Genomic DNA, 22,420 nt, shown 5'->3' on the forward strand with positions numbered 1-22,420 from the left:
CTTTACATTGTATCGATGTTCATTCCATGAAGCATACTTTTCAGAATTCGACATGTTGATTAAAGCTAAGACGTGTCTATGTGAAGATATCACAAGCCAGTGGAAAAACTCAGCTCATCCGGAGCGGAACTATCCGTTATCAAATACAATTGACCGCGTTGCTCGAGGTGCAGTTCCTCATCATTAGTTGGATGGTATTACATACGATTTATCAAGTGTCGTAGATCATTTGAGGCGTTGCAGGTGATGGTTCGTGTGAGATTGCCCTCTGAGACCTCAATTTTGACAACATTTTGCGATGACATTCGGAAGAGGTCTTTTGACCGAAGCTCACTCCATTTCGATGTCGCTCTCCTCGCGGCCATTCTCGTGATCGCCTTCGCCGTCAACATCATCTGCGGAAGCATCGTTTTCTCCATCCATGTCTTCGTCGCTCCGTTCGGCAAGTAAATCTTGTGTGATTTCATCGTTCAGGTCACGCCCACTCCGAAGTTCAGGTGATTTCACAGTTATTGTTCCCTTCATAGTGCTCCCAACAGGAGTCGCAGTGGGTGCACCAACGTCAACAGAGCGCTCACGTCTCCTGTTAGTTGATTTTCGTGTGCTACCGTTAGTGGTCGGCCGAGGCGGCGGTGCTCGAACAATATCGTCTGCAATAGGTTGTGGCATTCTCGGAGGTCTAGCGGAATACACCGTTATGTCTCGGTCACCACCCCACAGTTGAAGGCGACGGGCTGTCCTCTTGGTCAACCTCGTCCAGACATCTGCCTCTTCTCCGTAATCTTCAGGTTCGTAGCCGGCAGGGATCCCACCTGGCTCACCTTCAACACGCTGGTCATCGTTCCATCGACGAGCAAGAACACCAGCCAAGCCAATACCTCCATTTTCTTCTTCTTCCTCACTATCGTATGTCGGAGGTAGCTCGGAAATCCGCCGCGCTGCTTTCAGAAGCCATCTTTCACCTTCGCGGGTATGCTCCAGAGTTTTGTAGGCATCTCGTCGACGGCGTCGTAGAGCCCACTCAACTCGGCGCATTCTGTGCTCTTCCAGTTCGCGTTGATACCCAGTCCGCGCCCGAGACTTGATCAGGATTCCGCCAGAAGGAGTTTCGTTGAAACGACCTGTCGATATGTTAACTTCGAAAGATAATCTCAACCTGTAAAACTTACCTGATTGTAGTGGTTGTGGTGTGCCCCTGTATTGATCAACAGTATCAGGGGTACCAACTCTGCGACTCGACTTCAGCAGGCTTCGAGGACCATCACTATGTCTTCCCACACCCCGCCTTGTTGGTGTGTTCTTCCCTCGCACACGCTTGTAACGACCTCGTCCAGGATGTGGGTCAACAACGTCCCAGTCATCGTCAAGACTGTCAGCTTGCACACCCATGGCACTCATTATGTGGCCATGTGCGCTGATGTCGGCAGCTGGTGATCTTCCAATACCTGGACTCGCTCTAGAGTCGGCATCTGACATCAACGAGTCTTCATCACCGTACAGTGCACCTTTCTTCAGCCGCTTCAGGAGTTTATGATCTGGGTTGCCTGGATCTGCCATTATCAACGGTGGCTCGTTAGCAACCTCTTCCATGATGCGCTTTCTTTCTTTGGTCATCTTTTCTGCAAACCTGATCTCTTCTTCAGGGTCTTCGTTCTCTGCATCACCCTCCTCGGGCGTGATATTAACCAATTGTGGGACCAGCTGAGGAACCGTATCCGGGTCGTCCGGATCCTCATCCTCTTTGTACGTTCCAGGTCCAAAAGGGTTGTTGAGACCATCTTCTTTGCTGAAGTTAGATTCAAGATACCACCACATTAGCCACAAGAAAGCCCGTGCTCTGCTGGCTGAAGAAATGGTGTGGCGCATAGCCATATCGAAGAAATCGACCTTGTCTGTAAAATGCGTTTCGCTAACCTTGGGGGCAAATTGAGAAAGTACGAATATCAAATTGACAGGATTTGTGCGGGGGACTGCCTTGGCTCTGATAGCGGGAATGGTTCGTGGTTCATCGGTATCTTCGCTGGCACCTTTGAGGATGCTCTTGAGTCTTGGTGCATCTTGGAGTGACTTATAATCCCGCTGGCTCTTGTATGCCTGTAATGAAGGAATGGAATGATATGTTCTCAATTGCGCCCTCATTTCCGGAAAGAAATTCAATGTTGTGTTCATCCGACCGACGTTGACTAGGAGACAGATCATTGCCATGTTCTGTGCAGCTTGCCGGTCAATCTGAAGTCTATCCTTGAGAATCTTGCTTGTTTTGGAGCTTCTGGCCATGCAGTCGACATAGATATCGGCAAACGTGCACTGGGTTTTGCCATCGCTGATTCTGGTGAAAACAGGTTGCGTATCTTCAATAACGATACGGAGAAACTCAAATTGAATTTCCTTCCGCCACAATGGTGTGCCATCTGGTTTCTTGATATGTCTGATCTTACTGCCTGAATACACGGACCCAACCGTCCCGTTGGCTTGTCTTCGTGTCCCAACCGCAGTACCGATGGTTCTAGGTTCGGATTCGGGGCTGGCTTCGGATTTCTTGGTTCGCGAGTATGAAGTAGAGATAACACTTCCCTCATCTTCAGTGGCATCGTTTGGTTGTTCTTGGATCCAAATCGCACTAGCACCCTTTCTCGGTTTTGATTTCCGGCCACTTGCGGTCTTTAAACGGGCACCTCGGCGGAGGGAACCCGGGGTGCGAGCTTGTGGGTGATCGTCAGTGAGGTGCGATTGATCAGGATCTACCTCTCCGTCTTGGTCGAGATCGGCGGGATCTTGCTTGAGATCCTCGTTGTGATCCTCGATCGTGTCACCCTCAGAAGGCGCAGGAGAAGGTTCGCGAGATGCCATTTCAGATTGCCTGGATCCTGCGCTCTGAGTGGGCTTATCTCAGAGATGAATTGTGATTAACATGGGAAATGATGAGTGGTAGAGTAAAGATGGGCTGCAGTAGAGTTGTGATTGTGATTGTGGAAAAACTAGAAATCGATGAAAGGACGGAAAAGTCATGAATGTGAAGCATCACAATATTGAGACCAGGGTGTGGAGATGAAGGGGAAGCCGCAATCATGGCCAACTGCAGGTGGCATTCATTCCCCAAACACGCGCACTGGCAACAGGAAAGGCCCCGGTTCGCGATTCGGAGGAACTTATGCGCGATTAAGGAAATACGGTTGATCACAGGCGCAGATATGTAGTTCAGCACGTGATTGTCGAGCCCAGATATTCTGGGTCAGCCTCAGAATCTCCCGCCCCTGATCACCGTGCATCAATGCTCTTTACGCCAGCAATCTTGGACATCGAATTGGTGTGCCCTGGCCAGTCTTGTTCGAATCGCCAATCACCTCTCTGAAATCATCAATAATCTCGTAAATTTAAAAATAACAGGACGAAAAAGGTGTTGGACTGATTTATCAACGGAACAACGAAGGTTAGAGTCCGAGTTGAGGCAAGTGGTGGGTGGTAGCGGGAGTTCCAAACCGGGACCTGAACTCACCGGCTTCCGGCACTGAGTGGACAGATATTGGGTCGAGGCTGACAACGGCTAAATGCGACATATTCGTTCTCAAAACTTCGGTCGGTATAAGTATCCTTGCTTTGACACATTCGACGAGGTGGCTGTTCCAATCTCAGTTACACATTGTTGAGACTCTATTGACCCTTTCACTTTTCGCTAAATCGGTTTATTCGGGGGAGTTCAGCGTTTACTCTAACCCTGGATTCTACCGCATAACTCAATCCAAAGCATTTCACTGCGTTTCTCTGCATATCAGCAAAAATGACCAACTGGATCCTAGGAGAAAAGTTCACCGAAAAGTATTCCCACTTGAGCGGCGTGAAGGCACTCTGGGAAACAAAATGGAAATTCCCAGCTACAAAGGGTGTCTATCCTTTCCATGACGGCAAATACGAAGACTTTGCTCCCATCTTCGAAAAGCTTATTGCCGACAACGTCAACGACGGCTACTCAGACAAATACACTGAATACTTCCTTCCAACTGCTGAGAGACTCACCGACGAAGCGCTTTCTGCTCAGGGCTCAGACCGTGCCAAGGCTGCTGACCTCTTCAAGCGAGCTTGTGCTGTGTATCGAATTTCTCGTTTCCCATCGGTCGATGCCGGGTCTGGTCTCAAGCGAAAGATATATGAAACGCAGAAACAGGTCTACCTTAGGGGAGCAAGTCTTTGGGATACACCATTGAAGGAAGTCATCATCCCGCACACGGCGGCAGAAGGGGAAGATGAGAAGGAAATTCCTTTGTATGTCAGGCTTCCAGCTGGAGCCAGTAAAGACAAGAAGGTACCAGTAGTCTTGCTCATTACTGGCCTTGACGGTCACCGGCCTGACAACTCTGCGGTAAGTCATGCTCTACTACTAGAGTACATTGTTTGCTGACCTTCAAGATAGCGAACCGACGAGTTCACAGCTCGTGGCTGGGCAACTGTGATTACCGAAATCCCCGGTACTGCAGACTGCCCTGCTGCACGAAGAGACCCCAAATCTCCCGACCGGTTGTTCACTGCTATCTTGGACTGGATCAATCGGCAGCCCAATTTCGATTCTCAAAAGATATTGGCGTGGGGTCTGTCGGCTGGTGGCTACTATGCAATTCGGGTTGCGCATACTCACCACACAAGACTTCTAGGAAGTATTGGTCAAGGTGCCGGAACGCATCTATTTCTGTCTAGGGAATGGCTCGACCAAGTCGATAACCATGAATATCCTTTCATCCTCAGCCACGCTTACGTTCTGAAGTATGGCTACAAAGACTGGGAAGACCTCAAGCAAAACGCGCAAAAGGATTTCAGCCTGGTTGAAAGTGGCATTGTAGATGGACCTTCTTGCCGGCTACTCCTGGTAAACGGCACTTGGGACGGTCTGATGCCGATTGAGGACAGCATTCTTTTGTTTAGCCATGGTCGACCGAAGGAGGCTCGGTTCTACGAAAAGATGCTCCACATGGGTTATCCACCGGCCAATGAAAGTATCTATCCTTGGATGGAGTCGGTCATGGCAACAGCCTCTTGAAGTGGATTATCCCGCAGCATGATTCTTACCCAGCATACTTGATATCTTTGCTCTGATAAACATAGCGATCACTATATCACTTTCTCATTCTTGTGGATCTAAAATCCCTCCGAATGAAGTAATTCCCAACCCCTGGCAATGAATACCTTGCTTCCCTGGATGTGTTTCACCGACCATGGCGTGGTGTTGGCAGCTGCAGATTCCTCACTGAAAGAAGCTGCATGGAGATCATCAAGCTCGTGCAAGGCCAAGAACCTGCCAGGCTCTCCCAAAGTGATCGGGGTCTTTGGACCGAGAACATAGCGCGATGACCGACGGTACCCAGGCATCTTACTCAACATCTCAAGGTGTTCTTCTTGATACCACTTATCCAAGTCCGCTTCATCGACTGGCTCCATCTCGACTGTTACGAGAAATGGCGGGGCACCTATCAAGGCTTAGTCAATTTGTAGAACTTTACTTCTCCGCGCAACTCACTCTCCCCTGTTTTCTTCGGATCATAGTCCATGATCAACTTATAGTTCCGTGCGTCAAAATCTCCATTCTCGGTGGTTTCTCTCTTTGTTGGAAACAGGTCGCTTCCGTGGCGAACATTGTTGGCAAACTCGCTGCTGCTCAAAGCGTCTTCGAAGTCTGTCTGGTAGACAGCCAGGTATGCTCGTGGGGATCTCTCCTCAGGAGCCAGCGGGAAGTCAAAGGTTTCTCGGTAGAACGCAGCTCGCTTTGTCGTTCCACTGTTGACCAGATCTGGCAACTGGTCGTCCTCAGTTAGGAAACTTGAGATGCCTCAATACTGACTCCGACAGCCACGCCAGTAACATACATGCTCGGTGATGTACCACTTTTCCCAGAGTTTGTTGTCCACCCCGGAATCTGGCTTTGGTCGTGAATTAACGTGAAGAAAATAAGGGAGTGGCATATTGAACTTCCTTGAATGAGACGAACGAAGAAAGTGGTTGAGTATTAGGAAGATTGCTATTTGACAGCCCAGGTCCTTAAAAATAGTTCTATGAGTTGAGATGCCTCCTGCTCCATGCGGAGAAAGACCATTTGATATATCCATGGGCACGAACATGCTTCCGGTTCCCCACACTGGGGAATGTCTACAAAAAGCAGATAGCCTCGGATAAAGCGCCACTATGTCAGAAGAATTTTCTTTATGTCGCAGGACTCACGGCAACCAGTTGTCTGGTGTCACAAGCCGAAGATCGGCTACATGCAGGAATACTAGACGAATCAACAGTCTGTGCGCCACAAACCGTGTGTAATGGTCGGCCTCCTCATGGCGATTTCGAACGACCTTCATGTATTGATCGCCGAAGTGGCTGCGAAGTCAGTGCGAATAGTCAACAGTTAGTGGGCTCGGTTTGAAGGGCCCAGACTAAGACAGACCACCCACGAAGGATACTCTGCGTTTCTAGTAATCAAATTGCCATATTCGGGCTCTGCAACTCTCTGCCCGCCAGATCCTCCGGCCAGATCCGGCCAATAACCTCACATCCCGCGTAACTTGAAGTTGACCTCACTAGGAGCCGGATCGACACGATAGGCCAAGTGTGTAGCAGTTAGAAGAGTCTAGTCTGTTCGATGTACTGTAAATCAGTTCGAGCGAACACTTCCGCCCCTCCATCTCTCTAATAACTCCCCATTGAAAGTCATGTCCAGCATGGCCGTGCCGAATTCATCAACGTCTGCCGGTTCTGCATCATCGAAGAGCTTCGTGCTTCCGAAGCGGTGCAAGAATTCTACCTGTTTCCCCGAACAATGCTTCTCCCACTCGGTGGCGCTTGCGGCATTCCAAAGACCGCTACGATGAGTGTACATGATTCCGCCGGGGCAGGTGCCCCACCCCCGTTGCAGTGCGGAAAAAATGCTTGACAAGCTAACGGCGACGAGCCAGACGCGGCGGATGCTCTCAGACAAGATCCACAGGTACCATTGTTGTTGCGAGTAGTTTGATGCAATTGATAAGAAGCCCACAAGTTGCGTATCCACGCTGTGGGCATTGGACAACACCGTGCCGGCAGACTGGAAGAGTTTCCGAGCCCAGCTGGTTTGGACAGCTAAACGACCTTCGGCAACGTGGCGGGAGCGAAGGTCACTTTCGAGGAGGCCAATGATCTGGTAGACCAGAAGCGCATGAAGCCTTGTCAATTGCACGAAAAGTTCAACATCTTGATGCTCTTCGTCAGCCCACTTGTCGTCGCCAACCCTATCCAAGGTAGCACCATTGTCCCGAAGCAAATCATTTGATCTATCCTCGACAATCTGGAGTATGGTTTCTGTGTTCGCTGATGTTCGGTAGATATAGCTAGAAAGCGTGGCATATGCGACTTGGACACATGCCGGTGAGTTCGTACTGTACAGACAGTGATGAAACAGTGGACTACTGCCGGTGGTGACCCAACGCTCAAACCACGACTGCAATATCTTCATGTAGTTCTTCATCGTTGTTTTTCCAACTGGTAGCGCCGACGAAGGCTCAACTCCATGCGAGATCTTCCAAGTCTCGGGCGCAAGGAACCAATCTGCCTTCATCGTCGGCACATTGCTCGCTTGGACGAGAGATGTTGGAGTCGATATTTCCCTGTCAAAGAGTTGAAATGTCAAATCAAGCATTAGACCATCATCAAGGATCAACTCCGCGGTGCTGGGTGATATGTGGCCGGCAATTCCGGTTTGCGATTGATGCCCATCTCTCACCATCGAGCTTCTTCTCAAAGCACTCGAAAGCAATGGCCGAGAGGTGGGAGGCACTTTGTTCCCTGATGGAGGATAGAGACAGTGTTTGCCCATATCCACGCATCGTGAGCAAGACGGCAGTTCCCGACCACATTTCCGCTTCGACCTTGCACAGTGGTGGCAGGCATTCGATTTTGCGTGCTTGGGCATATTCAAGGGTTAAATTTCTTGAAGAACTTCTACTAGGCCAGAGCCGGCTCACCGTCCTGTCTCAGGTGAAGACGAAGGAAATGCTCCAGCCCCCATTTGTCATCCGCTGGGCGCCTGTACACGCCTATTGGGTGGTCGCCCGCACGCGATGCCGACCTGCGGGGGCCTAGCCAACCAAGACTGTAACTCATAACTGGAGCTTCCAATGATCACGCACAAAGTTTGACAATAGGAGGTATATCTCAATCTGCTATATAGTGTGCGTCGAACAAGCACAAAAACGTCAGTGCTACCACTCCAAGCTGTAAGTTTAGAGGATACAACATATCTACCGTGGAAAACGGCCGAAGTACACGCCTGTCAGTACGGAGCGATTCTTCTGAAGGTTATGGTGGACAAGGCTCTGCAGACATACAATGAAACGGACTCGAACTATGCGCGGTCTAGCTCGTGGAATCCCGCAAGGACAGTGCGGGAGCTTGGAGTATAAGAAGACTGCGACACAGGCTCAAAACCCAGACTGTCGTTCGATACTCTTCCTCGTATCCTCCACCAAGCGCAACTCAATCCAAGATGTCCGTTTACGTTATCACTGGAGTGTCAAAGGGAATCGGGGTGAGTGCATGTTCCAAAGTATTATGAGTGGCCCGTACTGAACCCATTACAGTTCGAACTGGTCAAGCAGATCTCTAGTGATCCGAATAACCTGGTCATTGGTCTGGTCCGCGACAAGGCTGCGACTGAGAAGAAAGTGGCAACAGAACTGGGCAAACGTCCCAATGTCCACATTCTCCATGCGGATCTCATCAGCTATGCCAGCCTAAAGAAAGCAGCTACCGAGACTGGCAAGATTCTTGGGGATCGTGGGGTTGACTATCTGGTTGCAAATGGAGCTTTTCCATCCCACTTCGACGCTTATGATCCCATCGGTGCATTGTATGGCCCCTTCTTTTTGTCTGCCCAATCCTTGTACTGGCCAGTTTGTGGTTAATACCATGTCTTGAATAGGCGTGACAAGGTTGAGGAACTTGAGGATGTCTCATCGAAACTATTCCAGACGAACGTCGTTGGGAATATCCACCTGTTCAACCTCTTCCTCCCTTTCGTCTTGAAGGCTAAGACCAAGAAAGTCATCGCTATCTCCAGTGGCCATGCTGACCTCGATCTGATCAACAATTTCGAGATCGAGACAAGTACTCTATACGCTGCCTCCAAGGCGGCCATGAACGTCATTGTTGCCAAATTCAATGCGCAGTATAAGAAGGACGGTGTGCTCTTCGTCAGTATGAGCCCAGGAGTGGTCGAGGTGGGCCAATTCGCGAACTGTGAGTATTCTCGTCTTCAACATTCAATTGTTTGGGCACTTTCTCATCCAGGTCCACAGCAACTCCAGAACAGATCCAGAGTTTGATGGGGTTCATGACCAAGATTGCGGCATATGCTCCTGACTTCAAGGGTGCAACTCCAGTAGAAGAAGCCATCCCAATCATGCGATCAACCTGGGAGAAAATCACTATCGAAGATGGTTATGGTGGTGCATTCATTTCGCAATTCGGAAACAAGCAGTGGATATAAGTCAGAGTATAGTCCAATCGCAGCAAGTACAATTTGTGATGTAGACACCTCACGTCCATGTTCTTCAGGCATTTCATCACATTATGCATTCAATGACTCTCCAAAGATCAACCGATCCGCCACATAGCCCGTGGTCGCCGCAAAGATAGCCTTATGAGCCAGATCGACAATTTGCTCACCCACTGGCCAAGTCCTAAGGATCCCTGATTAGCGAACAAGACGCAAAAAGACTCCCAAACACCACGCACCACGGTAATGAGCCCACTCCAGTCCAATTTTCCAAAGTCTGATCGATGAGCAGTCTGACGCCCATGAACAAATAGCTTCCAAAAGGCCCGACAATGCCATAGTAGCTCATGGCGCCTCGAATGCCTGCGGCGAGTATGCCCTGGCCCCAGTGCATGCTCCAGTTGTATTTCTCCGGAGACGAGTGGAAGTCAAACTTCAGCAACCGAGCCAATGTCTTCCCGGGGACATAGGAGTTTGGTCGGTGGCTTATGGACTGTTCGGTTTTTTCTGCTATCGTCATGCTGTTGCTCATTGATCAGAATCTGATGTTTTCATTTCATGGACGCGTTCTTCCACGCACAACGCTACACCAACGACACCCGCGCCGAAGCCGATTGCAATACACTCCAGTAACGAGAACCGAATCTTGGGCCGTGCCGGGTTAATGTAAGTTTCTGGCATGATGTATGGGCAACCTGTGAGCCTTTCAATGGTCTCGATACCACAAAAGCTATGTTGGCAAAGTTTGTAAGTTGTGGTGAAATAACAGAAATGATAACCACGTGAGCTCTGCAGCCAACTTCATTACCACCGAGTTACCTGGGTGGTTAGTGATGGCCTTTAGTTAGGCTTTGCTACATGACGTGCATGTACCCGGAAACTCCACCCGATCCTCGCCCCCTTTGCCCCGCAAATTGTCTCGCGGGGGAAACATTCCCTCGTAGCGTACCGTTGTTCTTACGTATAAATGCCGTGGCAGCTGCCTTGCTTATGAGTTAATGAATATTCACACCTAACGTAGGGCTATGATTAGGAGGAGATTACTCAATTCTTGGGAACATTTCCTTACATGGTAATTCTCCAACTTAAATGGGCATCGCAGCACTCCTGTGGTCCAAGAACGATTGATTTCTCTTGAGGTTTCCTTTTGATCGACTACCTAAATACTGGACTGTCATTTTTCCCCTGATGGTTGCCTCTGCCAGCAGCAACTCGCCGAGATAGACTTCATGCCGCATCCTTTGGTGGAGACGTCTGCGAACTCCGCTTACGAAGCTGGCTGTCCACGCGCCCTGCATTGAGGGAAGAAGCTCTTCAATCAGAGATGTCGCACTTCCAGCGTGACCTCGAGAAGCACCCAAGCCTCAGGGGGCAGATACTGTGAGTAACATCTAACAGTCAAGACAAGGTCCGTACCTAGTAGATGGATATTGCAGCCGGAAGAATTGATCGTCAGGGCAAGGAATATACATCCGGTCGCTGAAACGATGACGTGGAGACATTAATGATGCATAACCGATCAATAACAGCTTGGATCGTGGAATGGCTTCTATCTATCCCACACTTCCATATTCGACTACCGAAAATTCAAGATCAATAAAGACGCTCTAGTCAAGGAATAACCATCAAATTACAGATATCCTATATTCAAAAATGCTGTCAATAAACCGATCCCCGCCGGTCATGACGGCGTTCTTCCGACACACATCAGTGACTAGGATACCGATCATTAGAAACTGGAAGCCCGCCAAAAGATACAGCTCTTCCAACGTTGTCGGCTCAGTGAAAGTCGACCAGACCAAAAAATCTAACAATCCCTCTAGAGCCCACGAGACAGACCACACAGAGCAGGCACAAAGAACCGGCAGCAGCAAAGGAAGAGATCATCCGGCTAAGCAACCAGATCCGCAGGAGAGTCCGAGCAAGGCAACTGGAATCCAGTCGGAGGGACCTGATTCCAAAGCAGGGGCGAAGGAGGACAAAGGGGTCACCACTGATCGTGGTGCCGGGCCATTCATGAAGCAGTGAACAAACTGTTTCATTTGCATTGTTAATTTCCCCAGGGTATCTCTCGAATGCGGCTATCCATAATTGAGATCTGGAGATATTTATAGCAAGCAAGCTTGCCATATCAGAGGGCTTCTTTTCTAGCTTAAGCAATTGGTGCTCCTCGATTCGACTTATGGGACCTTCAAATGAAAGACATTCCAGCTGTAACGTGACCCGCTGAAGCATTTGCAGTTTTTGTGTGATAAATCAAAGTGTATTCGATCTTGAAATCAGGGTCTCATAGAATGAAGAGCGAGACCGACGTGGGTGATATAAAAGGGAGGTAAAGCTGAGAATTCATGAGTCAGCTGATGATCGATCAAACTGGAGTGTTACTCGGCCGGGAGACGGCAGGCACGTTCACCCACCCCCAACCTTGTATACTTACTCGTACAGGCAGCTTCCCACCCACTCGACAGGCGTGCCAAACTCCCATCTCGATTCCCCGTTTTTTGGGCAAAAAACCTCGGCTAATCCACAACCAGGTGGTAAACTAAGCCCCACAAATCGGGCTTGTGGAGTGACTGCGGTGTCAAGCATGCTCCGTGAGACCTTAAAGCTTCAAGGTTAAGAAGACGGTGTTCTTGAAAGGGCCGAGATGCCGTACAAATATCAACGTCGATTCGTCGTGGTGGTGAAGAAAACTCTCAAGACAATTTGCCTCCTTCAAGTAATTCAGTGTTGTTAAGGTAGCAAGGCTGGTTTTCAGAGATGACTGATACGTTAAAGGTCGTTGCCCTCACTATCAATGTATGGGTATTGATCAAACAGCAGGTTCTGACGTTAATCCTGGTGTTCTTGATTGGGCGCCTCATTTACCGGCGATATTTCTCTCCTCTATCCCCATACCCTGGCCCATTCCTCGCCTCACTGACCAGGCTGTGGAAGGTTTGGATTGTATCCAAAGGGCAGCTCCAGGAGGATTTCATTCAGATACACCGCAAGTACGGTAAGCATCCCAGTTCTGCGGAACGTAAATGTCATATCTTGTAGTCTTGAGTAGACTAACGGACGCCTTCATATCCAGGCCCAATTGTTCGTGTAGGCCCCAATGAACTCTCTTTTGCTTCACCGGAAGCGGCGCGAGATATTCTCGCTCCAGGAAATGGATTCACAAAGACGGAGTTTTATAACGTCTTTCCTCCAAAGGATTTCCCCGATATTTTCACAGAGACCAGGGAGTGGAAACATGCAGCAATGAAACGCGTTGCAGTTGTCCCATACAGCCTTGCTAGCGTCCAAAAAATGAGCACTTGGATTGAAGATGTCCAGAGGCAAATGGTGGAAAAGCTCAGGCAATACGCTGATGGCGGGAAAATCTGCGACCTAGGAGACCTACTGCACTGGTTTGCATTCGATGTGAGGCATCCTCTCTCCATTTTGATTTGTTATTGATCAGTGCAGGTCGTGGGAGAGTTCGCGTTCTCTCAACGGTATGGATTTTTGGAACAGGAAAAGGATGTCGGAGGAACCATTGCATTTATCGACAGTATTCAGTGGTACCATGGGTTGTGTGGCCAAGTGCCAGAACTTCGCCATATCTTACTCTTCAATCCACTATTGCAGTACATTATCAATAAAATCGGTATGCCTAAGCTGACAGAGATGGCCATGGGGGAAGTACGAAAGAGGAGACAGAGTGGTGCTGCTTTCCTAAGTCCCGACAGAAAAGATCTGCTTGGTCAATTGATCCAAGGAGGAGACAAAAGTCCAACCAGTTTTTCTGAGATGGATATCTTCGCTATCTCGCATGGCGCTATGTGAGTGATTCTTCTTTAACGGGTCAACTACCCTTATTGACTATGCAACAGTGGTGCAGGCGCTGACTCAACTGCTTCAACGATGCAATCTTTCTGCCATTTTGTCTTGTCAAATCCAGACGTATATTCGCGGCTGGCGGCGGAGGTGAGAGGGGCGGGTCTCTCCTCACAAGTCAGCTGGCAAGAAGCACAAGACTTACCGTATTTCCAAGCATGCCTGATGGAAACGATGAGAATGAGACCAGCTGTTGGCCTAAGTATTCCTAGATATGTTCCGTCCATAGGCGCCACCATCGACGGCAAGCGATATCCAGGGGGCATGGTTGCATCGACAAATGCTTGGGTGGTCCATCGTGATGAAACGTTGTATGGAGAATATCCCGACAAGTTTTGGCCAGAGCGGTGGCTGAAGAATGATGTCAAGGAGATGAAGAAGCACATGTATCAGGTATGTAACGCTAAAAATTCGACCGAAGGACTCTAACTTAATGCGCGGGTAGTTTGGTGGAGGAGGTCATCTTTGCATTGGTCGAAATCTTGCTCAATTTGAGATGAACAAGATTCTACCACAGCTCATCATGAACTTCGACTTCGAATTGGTAAGACCTGGAGAGCCGCTCCATTCGCACACGACATTTTTTGTTGTCCAGAATGGCCTTAAAGTGCATGTAAAGAGAGTTGGAGCTTGACATGAAGCACAGCATCTGGAGCTTCCAGCCCCTTAGTCAAGTCTCGTCAAACATTGATTTGATATGCTTCGCTGAAGCATTAAGTATACCATCCAGTCCTCTAGGGAACGAACCCGAAGCCCAGCGCTGAACATTCGAATATAATCAATTTCTATCAGCAGCAGCATTGGAAAGTTAATTACCTAAGAGAGCACTCAAGGCTGAGCTGTTGTAGGCGGACCAAGAAAGTAGTTTATAATGCATAGGTACTTCTCAGATCCTTCTTCCAAACGAGGAGTGAGACTACAAACCAAACGATATGTCCGAGAGAAAGTATCGGGAATTTTGATGCGGCGAGACACAAATCCACAAAGCGTCATTTCACTTTGCTCTTAAACATTCGCCGTAGAAGAGTACTTCAGCTCTTGCCAACTATTTGTTATCTCCCACTTCGTTAACAGTAACAAGATCGTACTTAACAAAGATTGTCAAGGTTCTGGTGCTCGGCAGGCTAGTTACTTGGTGTTTAGATGGATACGTTGGTGACGATCTACCAGAAAGATGGTCTGGCGATACGTGTGACTTCAAAAGGGTCACTTGGATGACGTAGACAGTCTGGTGAACTTTTGGGAGGAGTGCTGCAAACACGGCACGGTCGGCCGTTAGCTCTGACTCTGCCGACCATCGTCCTGCCATAATTGGTATCCCGTTTGAACATCATTACGAGTTGGAGGTTCAAGATCAAGGATACCAAGACCTCAATCCGCGGGGCAAAGTCAGGGACTTGCAAGCTTAACTCGACATGGCAAACTGTTCTGAGGTTTCCGTCATGGACAGAGCTGGCAATGTGCGAGGTACACGAATACCACGTCCTCACGTCAACTTCGAGAACTCATGTACCAACGAGTTGCTTGACGAGCGAAATTCACACACATCAGCCATGGCTTTTGGTAACATCTCTAAATCATTATACTACTTGTTGTGTGACTGCTGTGGTCTTCAAGCGCCTATTGAGATCTGATATCAGCGGATCATGACTTCAAATTCGACATCTTCCTCAAGTTCGCCGAGTTCTGCCGGTCTTGGGATAACAGGAGGCTATGAGGGCGATAGCCTGGCACTGAAAGTCATCATTGCTTTCTTCCTCGGCCTCTCCATGTACAACGTTGTTGAACTTCTCATCCTCATCTTCGGCACCTTCACAAAGTTCAAGGGCTTGTACTTCTGGAGCTTAGTGATATCAAGCCTTGGGATAATCCCATATTCGCTTGGATTTATCTTCAAGTACTTTTCAATCCTGACGGGGGGAGGGAAATGGTTCTCGGTTTTTCTGCTCTCAATTGGCTGGTACCCTATGGTCACAGGCCAAGCGATTGTTCTCTGGTCACGCTTACATCTCATTGTGACGGGTGAAACTGGCGACAAAATTCTGTTGTATACGAAATGGATGATTATCACGAATGCTATAGTGTTGCACATTCCGACAACTGTGCTTACCTGTGGGTCAAATAGCGACACGAGCACGGAAGTCTTTGTTCGCGGATACAACGTCATGGAAAAGATTCAAATGTGTGGATTTTTTCTACAAGAGATAATCCTATCCTCAATTTACATTCTCGAGACGATTCGAATACTTCGGAGTTCGGTCAAAGGCAATACCCATCGTCTCATGTATCAATTAATGGCCATTAATATCCTCATCATCATTATGGATCTGGCGTTACTTGGCTTAGAGTGCGCATCATTGTACATCCTCGAAACAACCACCAAACCCGTCTTCTACTCCATCAAGCTCAAACTCGAATTTGCTATCCTTGGGAAACTGGTTCATTTCGTCGGCGGGCCTCGAAGTAATGGCCGCGCTTCCACCGCCCTGTCGGAGCCGGAAAAACGAAATGGTTCAAATACCCATCGGCGCAAGAGTACTGCCAGTAAAGCTGATGAGAACGACATTTCAGAATTCGTGGACTTAACGAAGATTAAAACTGATGTTACACGCACTTCACACCCTGGGAGGAACAGCAGCGCTGTAAGGCCGGATCCAAACGATCTCAACATTGACCTCGAAATTGCGAGGATGGAACACTGGGATACTCTTCCCTCAAGTGTACAGGGCTCAAACGGCGAGATTCATTCGACACGAAAGCTTGAATCACTCAAGAGGTATTACTCAGGAGCATCATGATGGAGATTCTAACCCACTAATCGAATCGATCACCTTGATCGTCAACTACGCAGTACGGTGAATGCAAACCAGGCCAAAATTGGACGAAGTGAAGTATATTTCGAACATGCGACCAGTAAGCCAACCGATACATTATTGTGCTCCTAGTATACACTGTAAACCTCCCAGACTTTCAACGCTAATGCCATCAAGCTAAACACTCGACCGTCCAACTGCTCTAGTCAACGATCAATTGGAGTAAGCCATGGCCGACGAGCTACTCCTTCGACCCATCAGAAAATCCTTCATCGAGTCCGCTATGCTTCCTCTAGAAGTGCTCTCGTCTCGCCCCGCCTTCGTCGAACTTGACAATCGTCCCCGGCTCTCGGACTCAATTGGATCAGGCTCATGTATGTTTGCATAACCTCCTAAGAAAATGAAAACAGTCAGCCCGAAACTTCTGCCATTCCCCGGCCAACAACGACTTGGGGTGGGAGGCGCAAGTCCCTACCGATACCAGTGTGATGCCGTCTCTGGAATAGCACAGTCTGCGGCACTCGGAGTTCTTCATGGAGCAATCGAACCAATCTTTCATCGGCAGATTGACTGGCTTTCTGTGCCATCACGATATTCCCTCGCCCGCCAATACCGGTGCTGAATTTGTGGTGGCGTGCCTCTCGTGAAGTCTGCAGAACACGGCCCTGCTCAATGCTTTGGGGTTCCGTTGCGTGTGCTCTTGCGGTATTCCCTAGGAGTTTTGAAAAGTGAGCCGACGACATCATGCGACAAGAGGGGCATCTCAACCGATGAACAAGGGAGGGCGTGCGTGGGGGATTTCTTTCATGACTAACCTGCACCGCCGACACCATAGTGGTGTTTATTATCGATAGATTCAGCGACCATGATTGTTGATGCTGGGTGGGTTTTACTATTTTTGGAGTGAGGTCGACCAGATCCCGAGCTGGATAGAGATGGAGCACGCCAGGCAATACCTCAACGAGGATGGAAAGTGTGTGAACGATGCAAATGAGGTCTAAAAGCTTCGACAAGAACATTCCCAGATCCACGCAGTACGGCCTCACGAGTATTTATCCTCGAAAAATCTTCGAATTATTTTGCAGCACTCCGTAAGGAGCTCCCATGCAAGACAAGCCAAGCCAATGGGTCTCATGGCGGCCGCAGCATGGTACACCCAGCAATGCAATGCACGCATCACAAATCCAGATGCAGGGTGTCCGCCAGGTGATAACACCGTCCTATCAGCCTTGACGCCGCTGCATCGGGTCGATGTCAGAAAATATCGGACATAGGCATGCTGCTTACACTGTCCTCAATAGAGAGAGGGGGGGGCTGTGAACGACAACGGTAGTCATGGCCAGAGCTTGCGTGGTGGCTGCGACCACGTTTTGTCACTCTTTCGTCTCAGCCTCGTTCTGTACTACTGCAGAGATCGCGGTGAGGGTAATCTGTCAGATGAACGAAAAACCCAGCTTGTTGTTGTAACCATACTGCTGACGACAGACGGGATAAATCCCAAGCACTACCAGTAATGGAAGTTATTGACTGGCTTTTCAGGGTGCTGAGGGCATTTCTGCCATCAAAACAATACACCATTTCAGGAAGTGAAATCATTCTCGGATGACTAAGAGTTCGCTTAATGGCTGGTTGGGTCTACTTTACTCGTAGGTGTTACAACAAATCGTTCGGGTAGTATTTTTAGCACGACTGTCAGCAGTCGCATCACTCGAGGTTGGTTGAACAGCCAAGGCCAAGACTGGCTCACTCTTTGAGTGCTATGGCAAATTACCTCAGCGTGAAAGCGATTCAATCGGGTTTGCGAAAAGAACGAAACAGGAATTTCGGGTCGCGTCGACTAGTTAGGTCTGAACGTTACTTAAGGATGATTATCACAACAGTTGAGGCGGCCGCGAACCCCGACTATATCATGACGCACTGCTGCTCTTGATTGTGCGACAGGGAGTTCATAGGTTGGGACTATATTACAATCGGGGTCAGCTTAATGAGGCACCCTGGATGGTGCACCAACTTGATGCCAATACGAAATGAAGGTCCTGTTCCTGATATCAGGAGCAATTTTTCACGTCTTAAAGTACATGCATCAATGTCTTTTGTACATACCTTCCAATGCCAATTGGATGTTTTCACCGATCTGTATCTGAGCACGCTTGGGCTGTTGAATATAGCTTCGCCACAGACCACCTCGCTTGTTTACCACATTGTTGAAGACTTCCGTATTGCGAAGCCCTTGTGGTCAGTGTCTGCTATAAAGCAAGTTCGTAAGGTGGAAGGGGCCATTTCGGGCGATGTCCAGTAATTAACAAGGAGTCTACACGACTGGTGCCAGAGTCAACTTGACTTGCCATCCGTGATAGCACTGCTATGATTCGAGGCTGGGCACAAAGCGTGAAAGGCCGGGTGATTTTCAATCCGTGCAGAGAACGATGACCGTATCAGCCTCCAAAGAAAATTGAGGTCTGCAAGGGTCAAAATGTGACTATCGACAGTGAGGAGATTTGATGGTGGTTAATCAGCATGGATAGTGTACCCGGAGCGCCTGTTGTTGGATACCTGTCGTATCCACAGAGCATGGATAGAAACGGCCCCGGGCACAACCGCAGGGTTTATTAGGGGCCGCCGAGGGGCGCTGGGTGTTGCAGGCCCACCTTAGCCATGAGACCTTGCGGGGAAGGTACTTTCGATCTCCAATCGGTGGTCTCTTATCCGTGTGAGAATTGCGAATCGGGGATGAAGCGGTCTACCTAAATCTCAACTCCTGCATGGAATAATAATCGAACAAATGCAGGGGAAGATGCCACGTTTAGCAATTATCGAGTAGCGCAGATGGAATAAAGTGTTCATTTCATCTTTGGCACCGAGAGGTTGCATTCGGTGCTCGACGGGACAATCTTGTGATGCGCGCAATCCTTGTCCCCCCCAACCAGTAGAAGAAGAGGTAGGCACCAACCTTAGCTCTCAGCTTTTGGCTTTGTAATTCTGGAAGAGCGTGTTAAAAACGTCAATAAACCGCAGCACGATTGCCAGATAGGGACATAGCCCAGCGTTTCATGGCTGCGGCATGGTTGAGGGTTGTCATTTCCGGGAGGAAATCGGCCAACTTCTTGTTGGGAGTATCGCCTAATCTTCATCAAAGGCCAAGTAACCTTACCTAAATGCATCGTACCTCGTACCAGGTACTTGATTGCGCTGCAGAACCCCCTTTGGAGAGAGGAATACCGACACGATGGGCCGCCAAGGGGCGTTTTTGGACGCAAAGGATTCACGTAAAGAACCAGGCACCGAAGTAGAACCGTGTAGATGCGCAGACGTCAATATCCGTACTCCCTAAAGAGTACACCGTGAACAAGTACAACACGGAGCTCGCTCAGCGGTGAAGCTGGGATTCCTGCATCCTGTACCCTGCTTTCCGTGATGGTTTCAAGCACGACTCAATTTGGTTGTGATTGTCGTTATTAGGCCATGTTTAATGTCCATGCATTGAGTTACAATGCGGCTGAAGCACCCTTGCCTAGAATGTTGCTCGAGCACCAAAATCCGATCTCTTGGGGGAAACTCTGATGGCAGGACATGACTAAAGGATCTTCTTGCCATGTCGTCAAATACACGTCAAAGACGAGCCTGGGTACCGAGTAGTGGCATGACATGTAACTAGTCAGTGAAAATCCGAGCTGCTGGTAAATGCTAGCGTTTCAGAGCCGAATCAGAGTGACAAGGTAAAAGCCCGGCAAGACATTCAGCTCCTTGGCTCACCTCCAGTTGAGGAAATGAGAAATACGAATACGTTTCTTGTGGTTGGAGATGCAGTTCCCGTCAGCGTGACATTGTTCCGTCTCAAAATTCCTTGGGCGGCAAGAACGAGCAAGACACACCAAACGGGCAAGCACGCGTCACACCCCCGACCAGGGGCGGGCCGGCCGTCCACGACAGGAAACTACATCGGACTATCAATTATTCCAGGATCCTTTCAGGCATTCTCCCGCCCTTCTCGTCTCGACGTCTCACCAACAGAAGGAAGTTCAGTAATCACTACAACAGCATATGCTGACTACTGTACCTCGCGAAGTACGTATCACACAAAGGAACCCGGGATATTTGAGTCAAGGCTGTGGGAGGGTAGGATCCCATTGTCCCTCGGTCATTCGCCTAGGTAAGCGAGGCTGGCCTTCTGATTTCTGCTCGTACTTTTGGCATAGGGGGGTGGTCAGCGATGGAATTGAGAAGCGATAGATTGCTGATTAGTTAGCTCGATAGGACCTAGTTAGACGCCCGGATATATCGGGTGCACCTAAAGCAAGGCCACCCCCGACGAGGTGCCATCTTCGCTCAGGCCGTTATGGTACTACGAATGGGGAGGAGTTTCCACCCCGAACCATTCAACCATGTAAAGTCGAGACGATTTGCAAGTGTGCTGATCAGCCCTATAAGGAGTATTTGTTCCAGAGGGGAAGCATCTCGTCCAGCCGGAGCCTTGCGACTTCGGTCTCAAGCTACTTAGTTACTGTTGCAGGTATGATCCACTGTGGCACACTATCAACATCACATCACACTTACACAGAGGTAACAAGTAGTTCGGAGGTCACAATTCGCCTAAATGCAAGTCGCAAAGGAGACATTGAGCAGAGATAAGATGAATGCCTATTGCTGGAGATATCCTTGCCGTCTCGTCCTACTGACGAATTGATAAGTACATGAGAGTTTTGCATGTGTCCCCGTAAGATGCAGCCACTCAAAGATCTTTCGTCCAAGTAATATAAACCCTTGAAAATAAATCTTCCTATCATCACTCGCCAAGAAGCTATGTACCAGTTCATAAAGTAAATAGCCCATGTATACCCACCAGCGCCATCGCTCGTAAAAGATCAATCATTGAATAAAATGTAATTAGTTGAGACTCCTATCACGTTCGGCATATGGAAGAGTATATCCATTCCCATTTCCCATCACTGCCGAGTCCCTGAAGAAAAGAAATTGACGACGTTGTGTCTTGGCGGTACTGTGAACCCGCAGATGTCATGCAATTGAGTCGCCGACCATGATGAGAAGCAAGGCTTTCCCATGTTGAGAATAACCAGCCTGTCCTGCAAATTTGGATGAGCCATCGTGTGGCCTTGACTTGAAATTCAGATGACATGATACGCGTATCATGGTAGCCTCGCCCAACCACGACAAGTATAAATCACCAAGAATTTAGCTTACAACTCTTGTATATTGATGTGAAAAGGACAGAAGTAGGTGCGCTTCCGTCTCAGCGTTTTGTGCCTCGTAGGCAGGACGCTTGCGGTGTTGAGGTAAGGTTATCCTTACTGGCGAAGGCCGTCTCATTCGTGGTTCTCTATGAGTCCTAGGCAACCTTGGAATGGAGGATCTTGATGCTCGGATATAATCCAAACTTCGAGGGAGAAGTTTCTCGTTCTCAATATCGAAAACTTCATCTGCCGAATCGACATCGACAACCGGCGGACTATGATCACCAGCGTACTTGCGTTTTAAAGGTTTAACATCGACGACGGGTTCTGGGTTCATGAGATCTATAAGTGCAAGAGGTGATCTTGGTGAGGTTTCCACCGTCAGAGTTGGCGGTGGCGCACGTGTTGCTGTTAAAGTGGTGGTCGACTGCTCAGAGTCAAATGGTGGGAGAGGTTCAAAGCTGGTCGAAACCCTCGAGGAGCTGAAGTCCGCCAGATGTTCCCAATGTGGTGATGTTGGCTGAAGTCGGGTTTCGTTGTCTTGATGACCGGTATAGTAGTCGAGGAGGGTGTGTATTGCATGCTCTATGCGTGCGGTATGTTCGATCTCAAATCCAGCGCTGACCAGGCCGAGTTGGGAAATTGCAAATTGGCGTTCGTGTGCTTGTTCAAGCATATTCGAGTCCAGACCTCGTGTCAGCTGTGTTGGGCCACGCTCTACATAGTGGAAGAGGTTGTATTCATTCAGCTCGATACGCCAATCAGGATCATATTCGGTGGACCCAAAGGTAGTCCATGGTATCATGATTCGTAGACGTTCAGAACATTGGATGATTGGAGAGAAAGACCGTTATTGAGAACAAAAAATTGCGAACTGTCCTTCCTAAGGTGGCCCCTAGTTGAGAGTCGAATGAGCTTCTATGGCACACTTATAAGTGTATGTGGTCGCAAGCAGGGCGCGTAGGTAGTGACCGGGACCAGAACCAGAAGGAGCAGGGTCGAAGATATATGAGCACGGGAAGTAGCCTGTCAGCCCTATTGAGACTGGA

General features: G+C 48.9%; 9 protein-coding genes across 9 annotated transcripts; 4 read left to right on the forward strand and 5 right to left on the reverse strand.

The window, feature by feature from the left end:
* Window positions 1-330: 330 nt before the first annotated feature.
* Window positions 331-2,850, reverse strand: LTR84_000268 (uncharacterized protein; the record flags this gene model as incomplete). Its single annotated transcript, XM_064843899.1, has 1 exon — window positions 331-2,850. One exon carries the CDS (start codon window positions 2,848-2,850, stop codon window positions 331-333), a length of 2,520 nt encoding a protein of 839 aa, XP_064711759.1.
* Window positions 2,851-3,778: 928 nt separating this feature from the next.
* Window positions 3,779-5,029, forward strand: LTR84_000269 (uncharacterized protein; the record flags this gene model as incomplete). The annotated part of the gene is made up of 2 exons (XM_064843900.1): window positions 3,779-4,357; window positions 4,409-5,029. 2 exons carry the CDS (start codon window positions 3,779-3,781, stop codon window positions 5,027-5,029), a joined length of 1,200 nt encoding a protein of 399 aa, XP_064711760.1.
* A 98-nt stretch (window positions 5,030-5,127) lies between these two features.
* LTR84_000270 (uncharacterized protein) lies at window positions 5,128-5,948 on the reverse strand (the record flags this gene model as incomplete). Its single annotated transcript, XM_064843901.1, has 3 exons — window positions 5,128-5,456; window positions 5,507-5,783; window positions 5,853-5,948. 3 exons carry the CDS (start codon window positions 5,946-5,948, stop codon window positions 5,128-5,130), a joined length of 702 nt encoding a protein of 233 aa, XP_064711761.1.
* Window positions 5,949-6,628: 680 nt separating this feature from the next.
* Window positions 6,629-7,735, reverse strand: LTR84_000271 (uncharacterized protein; the record flags this gene model as incomplete). Its single annotated transcript, XM_064843902.1, has 1 exon — window positions 6,629-7,735. One exon carries the CDS (start codon window positions 7,733-7,735, stop codon window positions 6,629-6,631), a length of 1,107 nt encoding a protein of 368 aa, XP_064711762.1.
* A 759-nt stretch (window positions 7,736-8,494) lies between these two features.
* Window positions 8,495-9,496, forward strand: LTR84_000272 (uncharacterized protein; the record flags this gene model as incomplete). The annotated part of the gene is made up of 4 exons (XM_064843903.1): window positions 8,495-8,536; window positions 8,589-8,857; window positions 8,930-9,246; window positions 9,306-9,496. 4 exons carry the CDS (start codon window positions 8,495-8,497, stop codon window positions 9,494-9,496), a joined length of 819 nt encoding a protein of 272 aa, XP_064711763.1.
* An 81-nt stretch (window positions 9,497-9,577) lies between these two features.
* Window positions 9,578-10,025, reverse strand: LTR84_000273 (uncharacterized protein; the record flags this gene model as incomplete). The annotated part of the gene is made up of 2 exons (XM_064843904.1): window positions 9,578-9,689; window positions 9,745-10,025. The coding sequence occupies 2 exons, from the start codon at window positions 10,023-10,025 to the stop codon at window positions 9,578-9,580; spliced, it is 393 nt and encodes a 130-aa protein (XP_064711764.1).
* Window positions 10,026-11,158: 1,133 nt separating this feature from the next.
* On the forward strand, window positions 11,159-11,533 carry LTR84_000274 (uncharacterized protein; the record flags this gene model as incomplete). The annotated part of the gene is made up of 1 exon (XM_064843905.1): window positions 11,159-11,533. One exon carries the CDS (start codon window positions 11,159-11,161, stop codon window positions 11,531-11,533), a length of 375 nt encoding a protein of 124 aa, XP_064711765.1.
* A 619-nt stretch (window positions 11,534-12,152) lies between these two features.
* On the forward strand, window positions 12,153-16,167 carry LTR84_000275 (uncharacterized protein; the record flags this gene model as incomplete). Its single annotated transcript, XM_064843906.1, has 7 exons — window positions 12,153-12,224; window positions 12,284-12,503; window positions 12,582-12,913; window positions 12,959-13,314; window positions 13,366-13,762; window positions 13,815-13,913; window positions 15,010-16,167. The coding sequence occupies 7 exons, from the start codon at window positions 12,153-12,155 to the stop codon at window positions 16,165-16,167; spliced, it is 2,634 nt and encodes an 877-aa protein (XP_064711766.1).
* A 5,205-nt stretch (window positions 16,168-21,372) lies between these two features.
* LTR84_000276 (uncharacterized protein) lies at window positions 21,373-22,176 on the reverse strand (the record flags this gene model as incomplete). The annotated part of the gene is made up of 1 exon (XM_064843907.1): window positions 21,373-22,176. The coding sequence occupies one exon, from the start codon at window positions 22,174-22,176 to the stop codon at window positions 21,373-21,375; it is 804 nt and encodes a 267-aa protein (XP_064711767.1).
* Between the last annotated feature and the right edge of the window lie 244 nt (window positions 22,177-22,420).

The sequence above is a fragment of the Exophiala bonariae genome, assembly GCF_035927105.1.
Source record: "Exophiala bonariae strain CCFEE 5792 chromosome Unknown scaffold_1, whole genome shotgun sequence".
Classification (NCBI taxonomy): domain Eukaryota; kingdom Fungi; phylum Ascomycota; class Eurotiomycetes; order Chaetothyriales; family Herpotrichiellaceae; genus Exophiala; species Exophiala bonariae.